Source organism: Phyllobates terribilis, unplaced genomic scaffold (assembly GCF_046119375.1).
Source record: "Phyllobates terribilis strain yellow unplaced genomic scaffold, ASM4611937v1 Scaffold_69__1_contigs__length_7402412, whole genome shotgun sequence".
Classification (NCBI taxonomy): domain Eukaryota; kingdom Metazoa; phylum Chordata; class Amphibia; order Anura; family Dendrobatidae; genus Phyllobates; species Phyllobates terribilis.
The window spans coordinates 32255-52488 of record NW_027362829.1 but is presented as its reverse complement, the minus strand read 5'-3'; the positions used below and the strand labels follow the sequence as shown (position 1 = coordinate 52488).

Below are 20234 nucleotides of genomic sequence, written 5' to 3'. Positions count from 1 at the left end.
GGCATTATATGGGGGGTGGCATCCGGCATGGGGCATTATAAGGGGGGGAACAGCCTGCATGGGGCATTATAAGAGGTGGAACAGCCTGCCTATTGGGAACATTTACCTGCCTATTGAGGACCTATGCTGCCTATTGGGGATATTTACCTGCCTATTGGGTACATTTACCTGCCTATTGGGTACATTTACCTGCCTATTGGGGTCATTTACCTGCCTATTGGGGTCATTTACCTGCCTATTGGGGACATTTACCTGCCTATTGAGGACCGATGCTGCCTATTGGGTACAGTTACCTACCTATTGAAATACCGGTTTATCTAACTTTACTTGTTCTTCATTTTAAATATTGTATTTGTTCCTGTATTGTTTTTTTTTACTACAAAATAAGATATGTGCAGTGTGCATAGGAATTTGTTCATAGTTTTTTTTTTAAAACTATATTCCGGCCCTCCAATGGTCTGAGGGACCGTGAACTGGCCCCCTGTTTAAAACGTTTGAGGACCCCTGATATAGACGGCCTGTGGAGATGTAGTCAGTGACGGACTCTGGCCAAATATGGTTCTAGAGCCTTAGTAAAAGATGAAGATGTCGTCCTCATCATGAAGTAGTTATTTCTCATGTTACGTGTAATTAATATCTCCTGCAGTATAGATAATGCCAATTCCAGTGTTGGTAAATGAGACGAGAATTAGCTTTATGGAAGATGAGTCTATGAGAAACGTGTTCAGCTACAGACTGCAAGGAAGAAACTGCTTGTTGTCTGTGGCCTAAAATATAAAGGTTTTATTACTAGATGTAAAGAAGAAAACAAAATATTGTAAAATAATAAATCTCCTCATATGTTTCCCCTTATTATCTCCAGTAATTGTATTATTACACAGGATTTTTATGATGTTACATCGGCTCATCTTCTCATTCAGATCTCTACAACACCGGATCCTCTCAGTGAAGATCGTCTATATAAGAGAATTTTCCTGATTTACCCATCAAAGATGGATATGGACAGAGACAAGATGGTGGAGAGGATATTACACCTCACCCTAGAGATCCTCTTCCGGCTTACTGGAGAGGTGAGAGGTTCTGATGACGTCACATTACATCATTCTTATCTATGGGAATAACAGATGGACAGAACTGGAGAGGTGAGGACTCTGGAAATGTCTGGAGTGAGATTTATTAATGTGTCTCTCCATAACCAGGATTACACAGTAGTGAAGAAGACCTCTAGTGAGCGCTGTCAGGACCCTGTGTCTGAGGGATGGGGAAGACCACTGAGCCCAATCACAGGGCCTCCACCTCACCCCCTGATACATGAGGACATCAATGACCAGAAGATCCTAGAACTCACCTACAAGATGATTGAGCTGCTAACTGGAGAGGTGACACTGCTGGGAATGCTGGGACATTATACAGTAACGCTATGAAGGGATCGGGGGGATGACTGTATCATTGTATGTGTCAGGTTCCTATAAGGTGTCAGGATGTCGCTGTCTATTTCTCCATGGAGGAGTGGGAGTATTTAGAAGGACACAAAGATGTGTACAAGGACGTCATGATGGAGGTTCCTCAGCCCCTCACATCACCAGGTAATAGACAGGACTAAATACACACGGCCTATAATTATCTGTATGTAAAGAATGAATTCAGTCCCTGTATGTGTTTCCTCCAGATCTATCCAGTAAGAGATGTCCCCGTCCTCTTCTTCCACAGGACTGTAAACAAGAAGACCCCAATGTTCCTCAGGATCATCAGGTAGATGGAGAGAAGGTGTCATGAGATCTCCTTTATAATGTGTAGACGGCTGTGAAGGTCTTGTGCTCAGTCTTGTTTTATCCACCAGTATTATATGTTTTATACTTGTGTAATGAGAACGGTGGACATGGCAGGATTAGAGCTGATCATAGATGTGACTTATCCTTCTCTCTGTGACTACTTTTTCTTTCAGGGTGAAGATCTGACCCATAATATTACAGAGACATATGTGAGGGGTGATGAGCGGTGTAAAGAGGAGATTCCTACATATGACTACCCAGGTGAGTACTGACCACTAAATGTAGAGAAGTCACCGATTATTCTCAGTCACCGGCTGTGGCTGCTTTATCATTGGTGTAGGGTCTGCTGTATCACAATCGTCTGTTCACCAATTTGCCTCTACACCACAACATTCTCCTCCACCCAAAAATTTTCAAATGACTTTTGGTATTGAAGCCCTCTTCTATAGAACTTACAACCTGGAGGATCCACCTACCCCCTGGGATTAGGAGACGCTGACCGTTACCTGCCCAGATCTGTAAACTACAAAGCCAAATGACAGCGTACGTAGAATGTGCTGACAAAAGTTAGAAAATCACTTGAAGAAAAATGATGATAGGCCTCTTAGAGAAAGCGGAGGGTAATGATGCTGTTGGCTTTCTAGAATCCTGCTATCTTATAGGATGAATCTTCCTTCTCTCCCTTCTGTGCTGCTGAATGTTCTCATATGGTCCTTACAAGACCAGGTCCAGTCTTTCTGGCCAAACTTCACTTTTATGATCGACAACATTAAATGTGCAGTGAGGGCCAAGTGTGAATTTCTGTACAATAACAACAGAGTTTCCCTTTATTCTGACTTTTCAATTTCTTTTAAAACCAACTAACTTCAAACAGGATTGCTATAAACTACATAAAAAAAATATTACACCTGTGCCATGATATATCTCTAAGCTAAATTTAAGACACTTCAGCTTTGCATGATTATAAAAAGTTCTCTTTAAATGTCTAATATTCTTCTTGAAACTCATCTGATAGAATATTGTCCCTTACAATAGTTTAGATTGCCAAGAGCCACCGAGCCCCATACTCTAATTACCCCAGAGAGGTTTCACCACTAATTACTTATTTTTTACTGATGAAGACTAGTGATGAGCGAGCATACTCTCAAGTACTCGGTACTCGCCCGGATGCTCAGGTCCCCTCCCTGCATGTTTGGCGCTCTTTAGAGCGCCAGTCAACATGCAGGGATTGCCTGCCACTCACTGTAATGCCGCAGCCATATTGGTTGTGGCATTACAGTGATTGACTGGCCACACAGCGTCATCAGGGCTATATCAGACCTGGTGCCGCCGTGCTCGTCAGTCTACTCCGCAATCAGGCAGTATAGGGAGAGGTGCTGCTGACCTAGGGAGAGATTTGGTTGTGTATTAGGTAGTGTAGGGAGAAAACAAGTACATTACACATATCCATCTCAACAAACAGTTCTTCTGAGGACTAATCCATTTGCAGAGATATCAGGCAGGCAGGGTATATAGCAGACTGCAGTGCATATAGCACAAGAGGCTCCATTCCAGTTCTGCCTTCTGCTGGATGTGTTGGATATTTCTAGAAATAGGCCCAGGTCTCAGGGGCCAGTAATAATTTTTTGGGGGTCTTAATCCTCATTATTTGCTTAAAAAGCAATCCAGAGAACACCATTTTTCTGCGCCATTTGCTTGTTGGCACTGCAGAATACAGCCAGGTCCTTTCCATATTACAGCGCTAAAAATCCAGCTATTTAAAACTGTGGTTTGTCCGTCACACGGATCACATATAATTGCGCTGAAAATACTGCCATTTTTGGCCTCCATTCAAATTTTTCTTTCGTGTGTCAGCAAAGTTTTTGACACCGGTTTGCTGTTCGAAATAGTTACCTACAGGCCAGGTATTTAAAACTGTGATTTCTCTGTCACACGGATTACATATAACTTCGCTCCAAATTCAGCCATTTGTAGTGAGCGTGGAAGATATTGTCCTCAATTTAAAATGGGCAAGGCGCGTGGCAAGGGACGGGTAACTGGACGTGATGGTGAGGGTGCATGCGGAGGCCGAGGCCGTGGGCAAGCTGAAATTGTGCCACAACAAACACCCACATCTTCTTGCCCGACCTTCCTGTCCCAATTCCTAGGGGACTGCAGCACACCACTATTGAACCCAGAGCAGTGTCAAAAGGTTGTTGGTTGGATAGCAGATAATGCTTCCAGTCACGTTGCCACTACCACCCTGTCTTTCACACGGTCAAGTCTCAGTAGCCGTGAGTCTGGACTGCATATTCCTCACCCTGATCCTCCTTCCTCCCACCATGCCGAGTGCCCGGAGACAACTGATCCCACACTTGGACAGTCCAAAGAGCTGTTCACTCTTCCATTTATAGATTCGGGCCTCTCGCCCGGTCCACTTGAAGCGGGGCAAGGGAAGATCGCATGTAGCAATGCGCAAATATTTGAGCAGCCACGGTCACACGAAGGCGATGGTGGGAAAGTGTCACAACAGGTGGACGATGATGAGACACAATTGCCAGAAAGGCAGAAGGAGGACCAGAGTGCGGAAGTGGAAGACGAGGTGGTGGATGATATAGTAACTGACCCAACCTGGCAGGAGGACATGCAGAGTGAGGACAGAGGCAAACAGGGGGAGGGAGGCAGAGCACCCCAACAGGCAGGAAGAAGCAGTCTGGTGGTCACAGACAGAAGGCAGTCAACCGTTCCCCGTAACACCAACACGAAGGAAGTTGCCAGTACAACTGTTAGGTCTTCCCGAGTCTGGTTGTTTTTTAAAGACTGCCGATAACCCCCAAAAGGCCATTTGACCATCTGCCAGGCCAGCATCAGCAGGGGTGGCAAAACTAGCATCCTCACCACCACCAGCATGATCAGGCACATGGCAGCAAAGCACCCGACTTTGTGGGCTGAACCCCAGGGTCCAGGAACAGTGTCTGGTATCACTGCTTCTTCTGCTGTTGTGCATGCAAGCCAATCCCCTTTCCATGGTGCATGCGAAGATGCCTCCTGCCCTACACCTGTCATTGCACACTCTCAAGTAGCAGCATCAGGAAGCATGTCCACGTCCTTGTCCCAGCGCAGCGTTCAGTTGTCCATACCCCAGTCCTTGGAATGCAAGCGCAAATAAGCATCCAACGCCCCACAGGCCACACTACTAAATTCCCACATTTCACGACTGCTTGCGCTCGAAATGTTGCCTTTTAGGCTCGTGGAGACGGAAGCATTCCGCAACCTGATGGCGGCGGCCGTCCTCGGTACTCGGTCCCCAGCTGCCACTATTTCTTCCAGTGTGCCGTCTCCGCATTACACAAGCACGTGTCCCAAAACATTAGCCGTGCCCTCAACAATGTAGTTACCGGGAAAGTCCACCTAACCGTGGACAAGTACTTGTGGGCATGGATGGTACATCTCGCTGACGGCACACTGGGTTAACATAGTGGAAGCCGGGACCCAGTCGGACCTTGGGACGGAACACGTCCTCCCGACGCCAAGGATTGCGGGCCATAGGTCAATCAGGGTTGCCCCCAGAGTCTGCAGCTCCTGCACCTCATCCTCCTCAGCCTCCTCCTCTTCAGCCTCCATCTCCGAAATGACCACATCATTCACAAGCTGGAAGCACTGCAGCACTGCCTCGGCCAAGCGGCAACAGGCTGTCCTGAAACTAATATGCTTAGGTGACAAACCGCACAATGCTGAAGAGTTGTGGACTGATCTGAAAGAACAGGCAGATCTGTGGCTCACACCGCTGAATCTACAGCCAGGCATGGTCCTGTGTGACAAAGGCCGGAACCTGGTGGCGGCTCTGAAGTAAGGCAAGCTCACGCACGTACTAAGCCTGGCCCACATGCTTAACCTCGTGGTTCAGCGGTTTTTCAAATCCTACCCGGAACTGCTTGTTAAAGTACGCCGGCTGTGTGCCCATTTTAAAAAGTCGCCTACAGCTTCCTCCGCCCTTGCCGTGCTTCATCAGCGTTTGCAGCTTCCGGCTCACAAACTGGTGTGTGATGTCTCCACTCGTTGAAACTCTACACTGCAGATGTTGGGAAGGATTTGTGAGCAGAAGAGAGCAGTTGTTGAGTACCAGCATCAACAAGGCCGTCGGTATTCCGTTCAGACTCCACACATAAGCCCTCAGGAGTGAACATGGATGTCAGACATATGTACCATTCTCCAAAACTTTGAGGACTCCACCAAGATGGTGAGCGGCAATGACGCCATAATTAGCGTCACCATCCCGCTTCTCTGTCTTCTGAAACTCTCTCTGCTCACAATCAAAGAGGATGCATTGCTGGCGGAGCACGATGAGATGGAGCAAGAAACCATACAGGGTGATTACACACAGCCCAGCCTCATCTCATCCCAACGTGGATTGGGTGACAATGAGGAGGAGGAGGAAGAACACGAGCTAGTTTCACGCGCTATAGATGGTAATACCTGCACAACTGTCATACCGTCTGTTCAGCGTGGATGGCCTGAGGAGGAGGAAAGCATGGTCAGCCTTCCTCTTGGTAAGGACACGGAAGTCTTGCCTGTTAGCAGTCTGGTACGCATGGCTGAGTTTATTTTACTCTGCCTTACCCATGCCCCTTGCGTTCTCAAAATTTAGGGTGATTGTCATTACTCGTTGGTGACACTTCTAGACCCATGCTACAAGGAGAACTTTAGATCTCTTATTACTGAGGCGGGCAGGTCTACAAAAATGGGGCAGTACCTGAAGTCCCTTGTTGGGGAACTATTAAAAAAATTCCCATCTGAAAACACTGGCGGCAGAGGTCACAGTTCGTTGGACAACCAAGGAGTACAGGCGTGAGAGACACAACTTCAATCCAGCAGAGGCAGGGGAACACTGTCAATGTTCTGGGACAGTTTTCTCAGCCCCTCCCATCGCACAGGTCCTGAGGCGCAGGGTACTCTCACAAGGAGTGCAAAGTTTGGGAAGATGCTGAGGGAGTACCTTGCTGACCATACCAACGTCCTCTGTGATTCCTCTGTGACTTATAATTATTGGGTTTCCAAGCTGGATACATGGAATGAACTGGCTTTCTACACCTTGGAGGTCCTGGCCTGCCCTGCCGCATAGTTTTATCAGAGCGGGTTTTTAGTGCCTCTGGTGGAATCATAACTGATAAGCGCATCCGCCTGTCAACTGAAAATGGTGACAGGCTGGATTGGGCCAGACTTCTCAACACCACTGAATGATAGCAGCGTAACATAAACTCAAATCCAGTGTCTTTTTTTGGGAGGTGTATTCCCATGCACCTCTTCACACCCACACATGGGTATACACTTCTTGATTTTGGCTTTTTGCTCTTGTCTTCCTCCTTCTCCTCATCCTCATCCTCCACCACCATATCACCAGGGTGACCGTGGTCCGTGATGCAACACCCACATAATTTTTTAAAGGCTGTTTATGATGCACGCACAAAAAATTTTTTTATACAGTATGTTCATGTATACACCCCATGGGTAAATGTTTGTCAGCCCATACACTTAGTGCATGGGCATTACAAGTATAGGAGATCCGCTCCTTTCTAATGGTAACATTTTTTATGAGTCCCTCCTCCACGTCTCTTCCAAGGGGCATTGGAATGCTTCCAAATTTTTGGCAACCCTTGCATTCAGTGCATAGTCACACACAATGGGAGACCTACTTCCTATTAACATTGGGAATATTGTTTTAAGGAGGCCCTCCTCTAAGTCTGTTCAAAGGGGTGTTGGGGTGTGTCCAAATTTTGGGCAGCCCTGCCACTCACTGCATACGCCATAACAGTATAGGAAACCCATTCTTTATTAATGGGAACAATAAAACATAGCCTGCTGATGGCTCTCTAAGAATAGTGAGGGCCGACTGCTGCCCTTTAAGAATAGTAAAGACCGCCTGATGGCCCTATAAAAATAGGCTTTGTGACTTTCAGAGTCCCTCCTTCATAAATGAAACACTATGTGTCTGATGATATCTCACACACCACATGGCCAGATAAGGTTGTAAAATGTTAAAATTACATTTCCTGGTGAATACATTTGTCACGGTTGAAAGCAATGCAAAAGTGCAAAAACGCATTAAAAACGCTAAGTGTGAACATAGCCCAAGGTGTGGAGGAGTATTTTTGTTTTTGGTTATTTATTTTGCTTTATATGCAAGTCATTACCCTGGAAAGGATGTTCCTTAACATATTTCTCAGAAAAATCCATTTTGGTTTCGTTTTTGTATGTTTTATTGCGAGTTCGTAAAAGTGGCGTAATATTTCTGACAACGTTTTTGACAGAAGTGGCCTGGAAATCAGAAATGCTTCCAGGGGTCTTCCGCATGCTGTTCCCATGTCATTTGAGCACTGTTCCCATCGATTTGGGCAATTTTTAGGCCCTCTGCTGACCGCTGGGGATGCCGCCGGTAAAATACTCGAGTTTCCCATAGACTTACTTTGGGCTCGTCGCTCGGGTCGAGCACCCGAGTATTCCAAAGTGCTCGACCCGAGCATCGTGCACCCGAGCATTTTAGTGCTCACCCATCACTAATGAAGACTGTTGAGTTTGATCATTTCAGTAAATGTGTTTTTGTCTATAGTCACAGTTTTTGACTGCCAGACTGAGTAGTATCTTCACAGTTTCTTATTAGACTATGAACTGTCATTGTCTTGGTGAATCATTCCATATTTTTACATAACTTACTATTTTTACGGAGAGTTTAAGTAGAAATGTTCAAAAAAATCTAAAATTCAAGGATATATTTTGTTCAAAAATAATTAGTTTTCTTCTTGGCAGATGACTGTACCAGGAGATCAGAGCGACAGCTGGTATCTTCAATTTTTCAATCAGATGTTTTTGAGATCCCACAGGATACAATTGAAGTGAATGGCATTACTCCAGATATACCATCAATCCTTCACAGCAAAGATCTGTCATCTGATCCTTTGAAACGGGTCCTGTCTTCTGATTCATTACCAACTACTAAGGAAAATCAAAGTCACAAAAAAAGCATTAAAAAACTAATTGCTCCTAAAGCAAAGACGCCATTTTCACATTCAGAACACGGGAATAATTTTCCCCTGGAAAAGTGTTTTCTTAAACTTCAAAAAATTCATAAAGCAAAAAAGGGATTTTCTTGCTGCAAATGTGGGAAATATTTTAACCAGATATCAGATCTTGTTAGGCATGAGAGAATTCACACAGGTGAGACTACTTATTCATGTTCAGAATGTTCGAAGTGTTTCAGCCACAAATCAAATTTTGTTAAGCACCAGAGAACTCACACAGGGCAGCGGCCTTTTTCCTGTTCAGAATGTGGGAAATGTTTTAGCCAGAAATCAAATCTTGTTAGACATGAGAGAATTCACACAAGGGAGAAGCCTTTTTTATGTTCAGAATGTGGAAAATGTTTTAGCCAGAAATCAGATTTTGTTAAGCACAAGCTAACTCACACAGGGGAAAAGCCTTATTCATGTTCAGAATGTGGGAAATGTTTTAGCCAGAAATCAAGTTTTGTAACTCACCAGAGAACCCACACAGGAGAGAAGCCTTTTTTCTGTTCAGAATGTGGGAAACGTTTTAACGATAATTCATATTTTGTTAAGCACCAGCGAACTCACACAGGGCAGAAGCCTTTTTCATGTTCAGAATGTGGGAAATGTTTTAAAGATAAATCAGATCTTGTTAAGCACCAGAGAACTCACACAGGGGAGAAACCTTTTTTGTGTTCAGAATGTGGAAAATGTTTTAACCAGAAAACAGATTTGGTTAAGCACCAAAGAACTCACACAGGGGAGAAGCCTTTTTCCTGTTCAGAATGTGGAAAATGTTTTAGCCAGAAGTCAAATTTGGTTAAGCACCAGAGAATTCACACAGAGAAGCCTTTTTCCTGTTCAGAATGTGGAAAATGTTTTAGCCAGAAATCAGATTTGGTTAAGCACCAGAGAATTCACACAGAGGAGAAGCCTTTTTCCTGTTCAGAATGTGGAAAATGTTTTAGCCGTAAATCAGATTTGGTTAAGCACCAGAGAACTCACACAGGGGAGAAGCCTTTTTCCTGTTCAGAATGTGGGAAACATTTTAACGATAATTCATGTTTTATTAGGCACCAGCGAACTCACACAGGGCAGAAGCCTTTTTCCTGTTCAGAATGTGGGAAATGTTTTAGCCACAAATCAAATTTTGTAATTCACAAGAGAACCCACACAGGGGAGAAGCCTTTTTCCTGTTCAGAATGTGGAAAATGTTTTGTGAAGAAATCATCTCTTTTTAGTCACCAAAGATTTCACACAGGGGAGAAGCCTTTTTCATGTTCTTAATGTGTGAAATGTTTTACACAGAAATAAACTCTTAATAAACGTCAGAGAAGTCACACAGGTCAGAAGCCCCTTTCATGTTCAGAATGTTGGAATTGTTTTAACTGAAAATTGTACCTTCTTAAAGGAGTTGTCCACTACTAGGACAGTCTCTTGTCATTCCTCATGTTTGACCTCGTTAAAATAAAAACACTCATAATAACTTTCCGTGTCAGCACCGTTCTAGTAGTGTTGAGATGAGATTCGCATTCCCGGGGCTCATGTGAGGTCATCACATCACACAAGCCCTGCATTCAATCGGCTTCACTGTCGCCGCTTTCGGATTTGTTGAACACCAACAGGAAGCCAGGGCTGCAGCTGCTCTCCGACTTCCTCTTAATGTTCAATTTGTTCGAAGGTGGGGACAGTTACGCCAGCACTGATTGGGCGCAAGACTCTCAACAACCTCACTTGAGCCTCGGAAATGAGAATGCTGACAGCGCTGGATTGTGAAGTTTGTGTAAATGTTTTTATTTTAACAGGATCAAACATTAAGAATGAAAAGGGATTGTGAAAGTAGTGGACAACCCCTTTAAACATCAAAAATCCCACATAGAGACTAGTCCTTATCATACCTAGAGTGTGAAAAGTGATTTTCTGGAAAATCGTATTTTGTTGACCATCAAAAACAACTCCGATGGGGAGAGAAACTATATATGTTATTGACAAACTGCAAACAGTTGTACAGTACAGACCAAAAGTTTGGACACAACTTCATATTTAAAGATTTTTCTGTATTTTCATGACTATGAAAATTGTACATTCACACTGAAGGCATCAAAACTATGAATTAACACATGTGGAATTATATACTTAACAAAAAAGTGTGAAACAACTGAAAATATGTCTTATATTCTAGGTTCTTCAAAGTAGCCACCTTTTGCTTTGATGACTGCTTTGCACACTCTTGGCATTTTCTTGATGAGCTTCAAGCGGTAGTCTTCTTTAAATGAGGTGTGTCCAAACTTTTGGGCTGTACTGTATATGTACAGGTTAAAAGTTAACGCGTTTCGAAGTCATACACAACCTCAGGACATAACCTAATAGGTACCATGTGTAACTTGAGTTTTATATGCTTTTTGAAAAAAAACACCAAACAGGGGGGACACATGATGTGTCAATTTCATATGTAAATACATTAAAAAGAGGTCGGTTGAAGTGTTAAAGACAGAAAAATATTGAATATATTAATTGCATTAAAACATAATATCGTATATTAATAAAAACAACTGAAAAAGAAATGTTCATACCATTTGAGTAAAAAAAAAAAAAAATTGTTGTATGTATGTATTCCTAAATGAGGTGCGAACTGGTGCTCAATTGATTTATTGGAGTATGAATGTGGTTTAACAGTGCTGAAGGCCACCCAAGAGTTTCAATGATCAGAATAGAGCTGCAAAATTGGTTCATTATGAAAGGGGGAATGATATCCCAATGGTTTATACTTAGTCTCTAACAATATTTGGCACAATTATTCTATATGACATTAGAAAAATAATTATTAAAAAAGAGAATATAATGTTAACCAGTAGGTGGGGAGAAATAATGAGTGTGTGCTTAGTGGTTTTAGAGCGCGGTTTTTCTGGTGCTCCAAATAGAGCTTGTGATCATTACCAAAGGAGAGCTTCTAGTGTGGGAGCTGAATGGCATATCTGACAAAAGGAAATGTCAGATACGCCTGATAATTAGATGAGTGAGGTGGACTGTAAAGTAAGTTGATACACACTTCGGTTTAAATAAGATGAATAGTATAACACACAGGAACGTCGGCTGATCTTCCAAGCCGCACCAGAGGATTGCGGTCGACAAGCGTTCCGAGTCAGAGGCAAGCAGCAGGACAAAGAAGGTTGTCAGGTAAAACAGGATGGTGGATGTGAGAAAACAAGAAGAGATCAAGGGAAAATGGGTGAGCGGCTTCATATAATAAGATGTATTAAACGAAGGAGAATGGATCAAACGCTTACAATGTGTATTGGAAAGCATTTCATGTGTACTGAGCTGTTAGGAATAAATAGATTATTGTCACATCTTTGTGATAAACTATACTAAGTGAAGGGCTAAGTGCCAAGCTTTAATCTATACTTAAAATATATCCAATGATACCAAAAAAATGTGTTGTATATGCAGCCAATCGAATATGAGCTCTTTGTATATATGAATTGTGAAAAACGCGCTGAATATCTCAAAAATAAATGAATAACTGCTCATTGCAAAAACTATTTTAAAATAAATAGATAATTGATTAAAAGAGATCATTTGTCATTTGTTGATCCTGGAATATTATTAATCATGTTAAAATCTCAATTAATTAGTTCATAAATCTAGATAAAAAAGGAATAAATAAAGGGGGGAGGGGTTGATCCAAGGATTAATTAAAAACTGATAAGTGGGAATAAAAATTATTAAAGGAATATATCTGTGATTTCAATGTAAAAAGTTAGAGATGCGGTAAGAAGTAAATGCAAAACTGAAAAATATAGAAATAATTGCAGTATTTCATATGAATATAAACCAATATAATATATAAGTAAAGGTTCCAAAAACAGTGTTTCCTACCTTTTGTTATCTTCTGACACTAATGATCTGTGCCATATGAAAATTATGGATATATCCGAATGATGATCCTTTTGTTCTCTCCTAAATTAACTGCCCTGCAGAGCGTTACATTCTGCTCAATAGAGATCCTGGCAAATATTCTGCAGAGTGTTGCACTATGCTCAATCAAGATCCTGGCAAAATGCCAGAAAAAGTACATCCCGTTATGCCGGGTACTGGATTGTGTGTCCCAATCTTAGGTGCACTCGTGTGGTGTATGTATCTACAATCCACGTGGTGGAGAAGGAGCTGAGCGATATGAATGCGGTGCCGTCTGGCCACCGTATATCGCGCTGCCGCCTTTGCAGGTAAGTGACATCACTCAGGCAATGAATTCCGGAGTGAGTACAGTTCTTACGCGTTTCAGCGGTTACGACCGCCTTCATCAGAGATGGTGCCTGTTACCTATGGCGGTGTTTATATAGGTGCCTGTCGGGGAAATATTGTCAGGAAAATTTTCTTCCATATTTGCCTGACATAGATGTTCACCCCCTCCCTTATTCCCCTTTTTCTCAGCACAAAAGCCCCAATTAACACAGTCCAGAGATGACAATCTACAATGTATTCCTGCAAATTATCACCCACAGCCAAAATAGCTTATACAAACAACTGGCAGCCAAGAGGTGCCACCAAGCTACTTAGGATGCAATTAGTGTCAAGATCACAGTAATTTGTGTGTGATGGGGAAGGTTTGCTTTCCCCCAACTTAAAAAAGAAACCTCCAGCCACTTTGTCTCCGATATGAAATATTGTATGTTCCATAATTCTAGCGGGACCCATATTTTTATTGATAGCAACAGCCCAGGAATGTATCCATAGTTTTCCATGGCTGTAAGCAAAATCAGGGCGATGTAGCGCAAAAACACCAGAATAGCAGACTGCAGCTATGCGATGTGTAGTCTGTAAATGAATGTAAAATCATAATAGAAAATATGATATCACTTTTGGGCTTCTGGGATCAACGAGCGATGAGTTATTGCAGAAGTTAGCATTTTTAATAAAAATGTACAGGCTGGAGACCGGCCCACATGATGTCACCAAAGGGGGCGTGTGGACATATCTCCCCTTAGGTATAAGAGAACACATGGACAATACAAGAGCACTCATTGCCAGGGTGGTATAAGGATTATAAACACCTGGTCGTGTTCGATAATGCTCAAATCAAGCTGAGGAGCCCCTTCTCCACCTATATTGAATCGTCGCAGTGTTCTGTTTCTTTTGTCCTGTAATCGTTCCCTCCCCCAAAGCCACATACGCTACCAAAACGCAGGCGTCCGCCCAGGCCTGCATTATACACTGCTCAAAAAAATAAAGGGAACACTTAAACAACAGAATATAACTCCAAATAAATCAAACTTCTGTGAAATCAAACTGTCCACTTAGGAAGCAACACTGATTGACAATCAATTTCACATGCTGCTGTGCAAATGGAATAGACAATAGATGGAAATTATTAGCAATTATCAAGACACCCTCAATAAAGGAGTGGTACTGCAGGTGGGGAACACAGACCACATCTCAGTACCGATGCTTTCTGGCTGATGTTTTGGTCACTTTTGAATGTTGGTTGTGCTTTCACACTCGTGGTAGCATGAGATGGACTCTACAACCAGAAGTTGCTCAGATAGTGCAGCTCATCCAGAATGGCACATCAATGCGAGCTGTGGCTAGAAGGTTTGCTGTGTCTGTCAGCGTAGTGTCCAGAGGCTGGAGGCGCTACCAGGAGACAGGCCAGTACACCAGGAGATGTGGAGGAGGCCCAAGGAGGGCAACAACCCAGCAGCAAGACCGCTACCTCCGCCTTTGTGCAAGGAGGAACAGAAGGAGCACTGCCAGAGCCCTGCAAAATGACCTCCAGCAGGCCACAAATGTGCATGTGTCTGCACAAATGGTTAGAAACCGACTCCAGGAAGGTGGTATGAGGGCCTGACGTCCACAGATGGGGGTTGTGCTCACAGCCCAACACCGTGCAGGACGCTTGGCATTTGCCACAGAACACCAAGATTGGCAAAGTCGCCACTGGTGCCCTGTGCTCTTCGCAGATGAAAGCAGGTTCACACTGAGCACATGTGACAGACGTGACAGAGTCTGGAGATTCCGTGGAGAGCGATCTGCTGCTTGCAACATCCTTCAGCATGACCGGTTTGGCAGTGGGTCAGTAATGGTGTGAGGCGGCATTTCTTTGGAGGGCCACACAGCCCTCCATGTGCTCGCCAGAGGTAGCCTGACTGCCATTTGGTACCGAGATGAGATCCTCAGACCCCTTGTGAGACCATATACTGGTGCGGTTGGCCCTGCGTTCCTCTTAATGCAGGACAATGCCAGACCTCATGTGGCTGGAGTGTGTCAGCAGTTCCTGCAAGATGAAGGCATTGAAGCTATGGACTGGCCCGCCCGTTCCCCAGACCTGAATCCGATTGAGCACATCTGGGACATCATGTCTCGCTCCATCCACCAACGTCACGTTGCACTACAGACTGTCAAGGAGTTAGCGGATGCTTTAGTCCAGGTCTGGGAGGTGATCCCACAGGAGACCATCCGCAGCCTCATCAGGAGCATGCCCAGGTATTGTAGGGAGGTCATACAGGCACATGGAGGCCACACACAATACTGAGCCTCATTTTGACTTGTTTTAAGGACATAACATCAAAGTTGGATCAGCCTGTAGTGTGTTTTTCCACTTTAATTTTGGGGGTGACTCCAAATCCAGGCCTCCATTGATTAATAAATTTGATTTCCATTGATGAGTTTTGTGTGATTTTGATGTTAATAATCAGTCTATCATGCAGCCAGCAGCAACCGTGCGGGGCGTACACCCATAATCCTGGAGCTGGAATTCGGAGGTGTGACGCCATACGCTCTCTGTGTGCTCGCCGATGCCCAAGGAGTGAGTAGTTTGGATCGTGTGCTCGCGATTCCGGATGAAACACTGATAGCGTGACGGCACGGTGTGATATTGCGTGATCTCCCCGTTGTCGTCCCTGTGGGTGATCCCTGACCGTGCCTGTTACCTATGGCAGTGTTTATATAGGTGCCTGTTACCTATGGCGGTGTTTATATACACATGTGGTCAAAATTGTTGGTAAACCTTGTTTAATGAAAGAAAATCCCACAATTGTCACAGAAATAACTTGAATCTGACAAAAGTAGTAATAAATTAAAAATCTATGAAAATGAACAAATGAAAGTCAGACATTGCTTATCAACCCTGCTTCCACACAATTTTAAAAAAATGTAACTTATGAAATAGGCCTGGACAGAAATGATGGTACTCTTAACTTAATATTTTGTTGAACAACCTTTTGAGGCAATCACTGCAATCAAACGATTCCTGTAACTGTCAAGGAGACTTCTGCACCTCTCGACAGGTATTTTGGCCCACTCCTCATGAGAAAACCTCTCCAGTTGTCTCGTGTTTGAAGGTTGCCTTTTCCAGACGGCATGTTTCAGCTCTTTCCAAAGATGCTCAATAGGATTTAGGTCAGGGCTCATAGAAGGCCACTTCAGAATAGTCCAATGTTTTCCTCTTAGCCATTCTTGGGTGTTTTTAGCTGTGTGTTTTTGGTCATTATCCTGTTGCACGACCGATGACCTGCGACTGAGACCAAGCTTTCTGACACTGGGCAGCACATTTCTATATAGAATCCCTTGATAGTCTTGAGATTTCATTGTACCCTGCACAGATTCAAGACACCCTGTGCCAGATGTAGCAAAGCAGCCCCAGAACATAATCGAGCCTCAACTATGTTTCACAGTAGGGAGTGTTCTTTTCTTGATATGCCTAATCTTTCGGTCTGTGAACATAGAGCTGATATGCCTTACCAAAAACTTCCATTTTTGTCTCATCTGTCCATAGGACATTCTCCCAAAAGCTTTGTGACTTGTCTACATGTAGTTTGGCAAATTCCAGTCTGGCTTTTTTATGATTTTTTTCCAACAATGGTGTTCTCCTTGGTCGTCTCCCATGAAGTCCACTTTGGATAAAATAACGACGGATGGGGCGATCTGACACTGATGTTCCTTGAGCTTGAAGTTCACCTTAACTTCTAAAGAGATTAATCCTGGGCTTTTTTTTACCATTCCTATTATCCGTCTTTGATTTGTCATCAATTTTCCTCCTGCGGCCACATCCAGGGAGGTTGGCTACAGTCCCATGGATCTTAAATTTCTGAATAATATGTGCAACTGTAGTCACAGAAACATCAAGCTGCTTGGAGATGGTCTGATAACCTTTACCTTTAACTTTTAACATGCTTGTCTATAATTTTCTTTCTAATCTCCTGAGACAACTCTTTCCTTTGCTTCCTCTGGTCCATGTTGAGTGTGTTACACACCATGTCACCAAACAGCACAGTGAGTATCTGTAGCCCTATATACAGCCCCACTGACTGATTACAAGATTGTAGACACCTGTGATGCTAATTAGTGGACACAACTTGATTTAACATGTCCCTTTTGTCACATTATTTTCAGGGGTACCCTCATTTCTTTCCAGGCCTATTTCATGAGTTTAATTTTTTTTTTAATTCTGTGGAAGCAGAAAAGCAATGACTGGCTTTCATTTGTTCATTTTCAAAGATTTTTAATGTATTATTACTTTTGTCAGATTCAAGTTATTTCTGTGACCATTGTGGGTTTTTCTTTCATTAAACGAGGGGTACCAACAATTTTGACAACATGTGTAGGTGCCTGTTACCTATGGCAATGTTTATATAGGTGCCTGTGACCTATGGTGGTGTTTATATACTATATAGAAAAGCTCCTAATTTATGCTTCCGACAAGCTTTTTGGAGATGGAAATTTCATTCTCCAGCAGGACTTGGCACCTGTCCACACTGCCAAAAGTATCACTGTGCTTGATGGGCCAGCAAACTCACCTGACCTTAACCCCATAGAGAATCTATTATAGAGAATCTATGGGGTATTGTCAAGAGGAAGATAAGAGACACCAGACCCAAAAATGCAGACGAGCTCAAGGCTGCTATCAGAGCAACCTGGGCTTCCATAACCCCTCAGCAGTGCCACAGGCTGATCGCCTCCATGCCACATTGCCGCATTGATGCAGTAATTGATGCAAAAGGAGCCCTGACCAAGTATTGAGGGCATTTACTGAACATACATTTCAGTAGGACAACATTTCGGATTTTAAAAACATTTTTCAGGCTGTTGTTATAGAGTATTCTAATTTACTGAGATAATGACTTTAGTGTTTTCATTGGCTGTAAGCCATAATCATCAACCTTAACAGAAATAAACACTTGAAATAGATCCCTCTGTGTGTAATGACTCTATATAATAGATCCCTCTGTGTGTAATGACTCTATATAATAGATCCCTCTGTGTGTAATGACTCTATATAATAGATCCCTCTGTGTGTAATGACTCTATATAATAGATCCCTCTGTGTGTAATGACTCTATATAATAGATCCCTCTGTGTGTAATGACTCTATATAATAGATCCCTCTGTGTGTAATGACTCTATATAATAGATCACTCTGTGTGTAATGACTATATAATAGATTCCTCTGTGTGTAATGACTCTATATAATAGATCCCTCTGTGTGTAATGACTCTATATAATAGATCCCTCTGTAATGACTCTATATAATATATGAGTTCCACTTTTTGTATTGAAGAACTGAAATAAATAAACTTTTTGATGTTATTTTAATTTAGTGAGATGCACCTGTATATACCATACTAAAAGCCTAAAGAAAATAGGGGAAAGGGGGGGAGGGAGAATAAAGAATCCTAAAGAATAAAATATACATAAGTACACGTGCGATCTGGTTATCTAGTACGTGTTTTGCATAAGATGAGACATCGGTGTATTCACTGGGACTTTTTGATACAAATTTAAGGATTTCGTCCTTTATTTTCTTATCAGGATCTGAGGAAGTGTCTTCAGAATTATCGCTTTCTTCATCCACAGGCAAATGACAGTAAACGCTATTTGAATGAAACTCACTATATGATTGATTAGGTGATATGGATTCCGTCTTCATAAATGGCGGTATAGGACTCCTCGTATACTCGTTCTCTCTATTGCCATCACAGACTTTGTAATCCCGTGTCCGCAGTCACTATTACTGAATGAGACAGTTTAGGGGACGTAGATGTGATGTAAAGTTGTTTCCTATTGTTATCTGTGTCCCTGAGAAAGGTGTTGTCCTCTGCCTGTGTTCACATTCTGCACTTTGCCCGGCCCTGGCTTTACATGTGGCTTATCAATATTCACGTCACTCATTGACTGCAGGGAAGAGCTGAGACATCGCTGTGCTGGAGCCAGAATTGCTGGTGACCTGTCCTGTATGTCTGTGGGAGGACAATAGTAACATGGTTTTTAAGGTTGAAGGAAGACTAAGTCCATCTAGTTCTAGAGTCTGTGCCTTCCTCTATGTATTATCAAGATCAGCGCCAACACTCAGCTGTTTTCCAGCTGCTGCCATCGATAGAAAACACCTGAGTGAGGACAGCAGAGGCGCAGGGACTTCCAGCAGCGCAGGGACTTCCAGCAGCGCAGGGACTTCCAGCAGCGCAGGGACTTCCAGCAGCGCAGGGACTTCACACTTCACAGCGGCTGTTAATCAGCTGGATGAGATCTGGCAGGCTGACGGGTGGAGGGATCCAACCTGCATGGGAAAGGGCACCATGCATGCTCGGCCTCTAGAGATGGCTATAAGGACGGATATAGATACCAGTAATGCTATCACTAGGGGGCGCCATACTGACCATCAGAGGGACATATATTTTGAATGTGGCATCATTTATAATAGGTTTAATTTACAAAAGCTTTTCTTTACATGATGTCCACAGGATTACCTATATGTTCAATGTTGGCATCACCCCTTTAAGGAGACATCCGTAATTGCTCTTTGGAGAGCCCGTCCTCCTAATGTATACCAATACTCCTGCTTCTCGTCCACATTCTCCTCTTTGTGGAGAATGGATTTGGCTCTTGTAAATGAACGCTTGCTGGGTCTTATATCTGACATCAGCTCCTGCCCAGAGCGCTATCCCATCATTCTCCTCTGTGTCTCCCTAAGCTTAATCCCCCAATACAGTACAGACCCAAAGGGAAATTAACCCCTTTTAGTTGCAAGTTATGGATCTTGAGGGGAAAATTGAAGGGAAACTAAAGGAGAATCTTGTGTTATTAAAAATACAACTTCTATCTTATATGTATGGGAAGCCATGAAGGCCGACCTTAGAGGAATATTTATAACAGAAATCTCAGCAGCTGAATCTCGGACTAAGCAGCAGGATCAATTGGTGTTTCAGGAACTGGGAGATGCAGAGAGTGCGATGATTACAGATCCAACGCCGGCTGCGCAAAACAGGCTGAAAGCAGCTCAGGACACGAGGAATCAGGGAACATTGCAGCTGCAGGAAGGAAGAAGATGTTTCATAAGATGCAATATTGTGAAGAGGGGGATAAAGCAGGTCACTTATATCTGTGATAGCTGTCACCCAGAGGGACTCCGCCTTTATATCCAGTCTGCAGACTAGGGAGGGTAATGTGG

General features: G+C 43.2%; 1 protein-coding gene across 1 annotated transcript; it reads left to right on the top strand.

The window, feature by feature from the left end:
- Positions 1-936: 936 nt before the first annotated feature.
- LOC141194345 (uncharacterized) lies at positions 937-12314 on the top strand. Its single transcript, XM_073662244.1, has 6 exons — positions 937-1070; positions 1200-1379; positions 1463-1586; positions 1670-1752; positions 1946-2033; positions 8556-12314. The coding sequence occupies exons 1-6, from the start codon at positions 993-995 to the stop codon at positions 10076-10078; spliced, it is 2076 nt and encodes a 691-aa protein (XP_073518345.1). The 5' UTR covers positions 937-992; the 3' UTR covers positions 10079-12314.
- The last annotated feature ends 7920 nt before the right edge of the window (positions 12315-20234 follow it).

What these genes read in the sequence shown, in the direction of transcription:
- LOC141194345 (XM_073662244.1), top strand. Translation starts at nt 993, where the DNA reads ATGGATATGGACAGAGACAAGATGGTGGAGAGGATATTACACCTCACC. An exon ending in TTGAGCTGCTAACTGGAGAG is followed by an intron (nt 1,380 to 1,462) that starts GTGACACTGCTG and finishes TGTATGTGTCAG; the next exon opens with GTTCCTATAAGGTGTCAGGA. An exon ending in ATGTTCCTCAGGATCATCAG is followed by an intron (nt 1,753 to 1,945) that starts GTAGATGGAGAG and finishes TTTTTCTTTCAG; the next exon opens with GGTGAAGATCTGACCCATAA.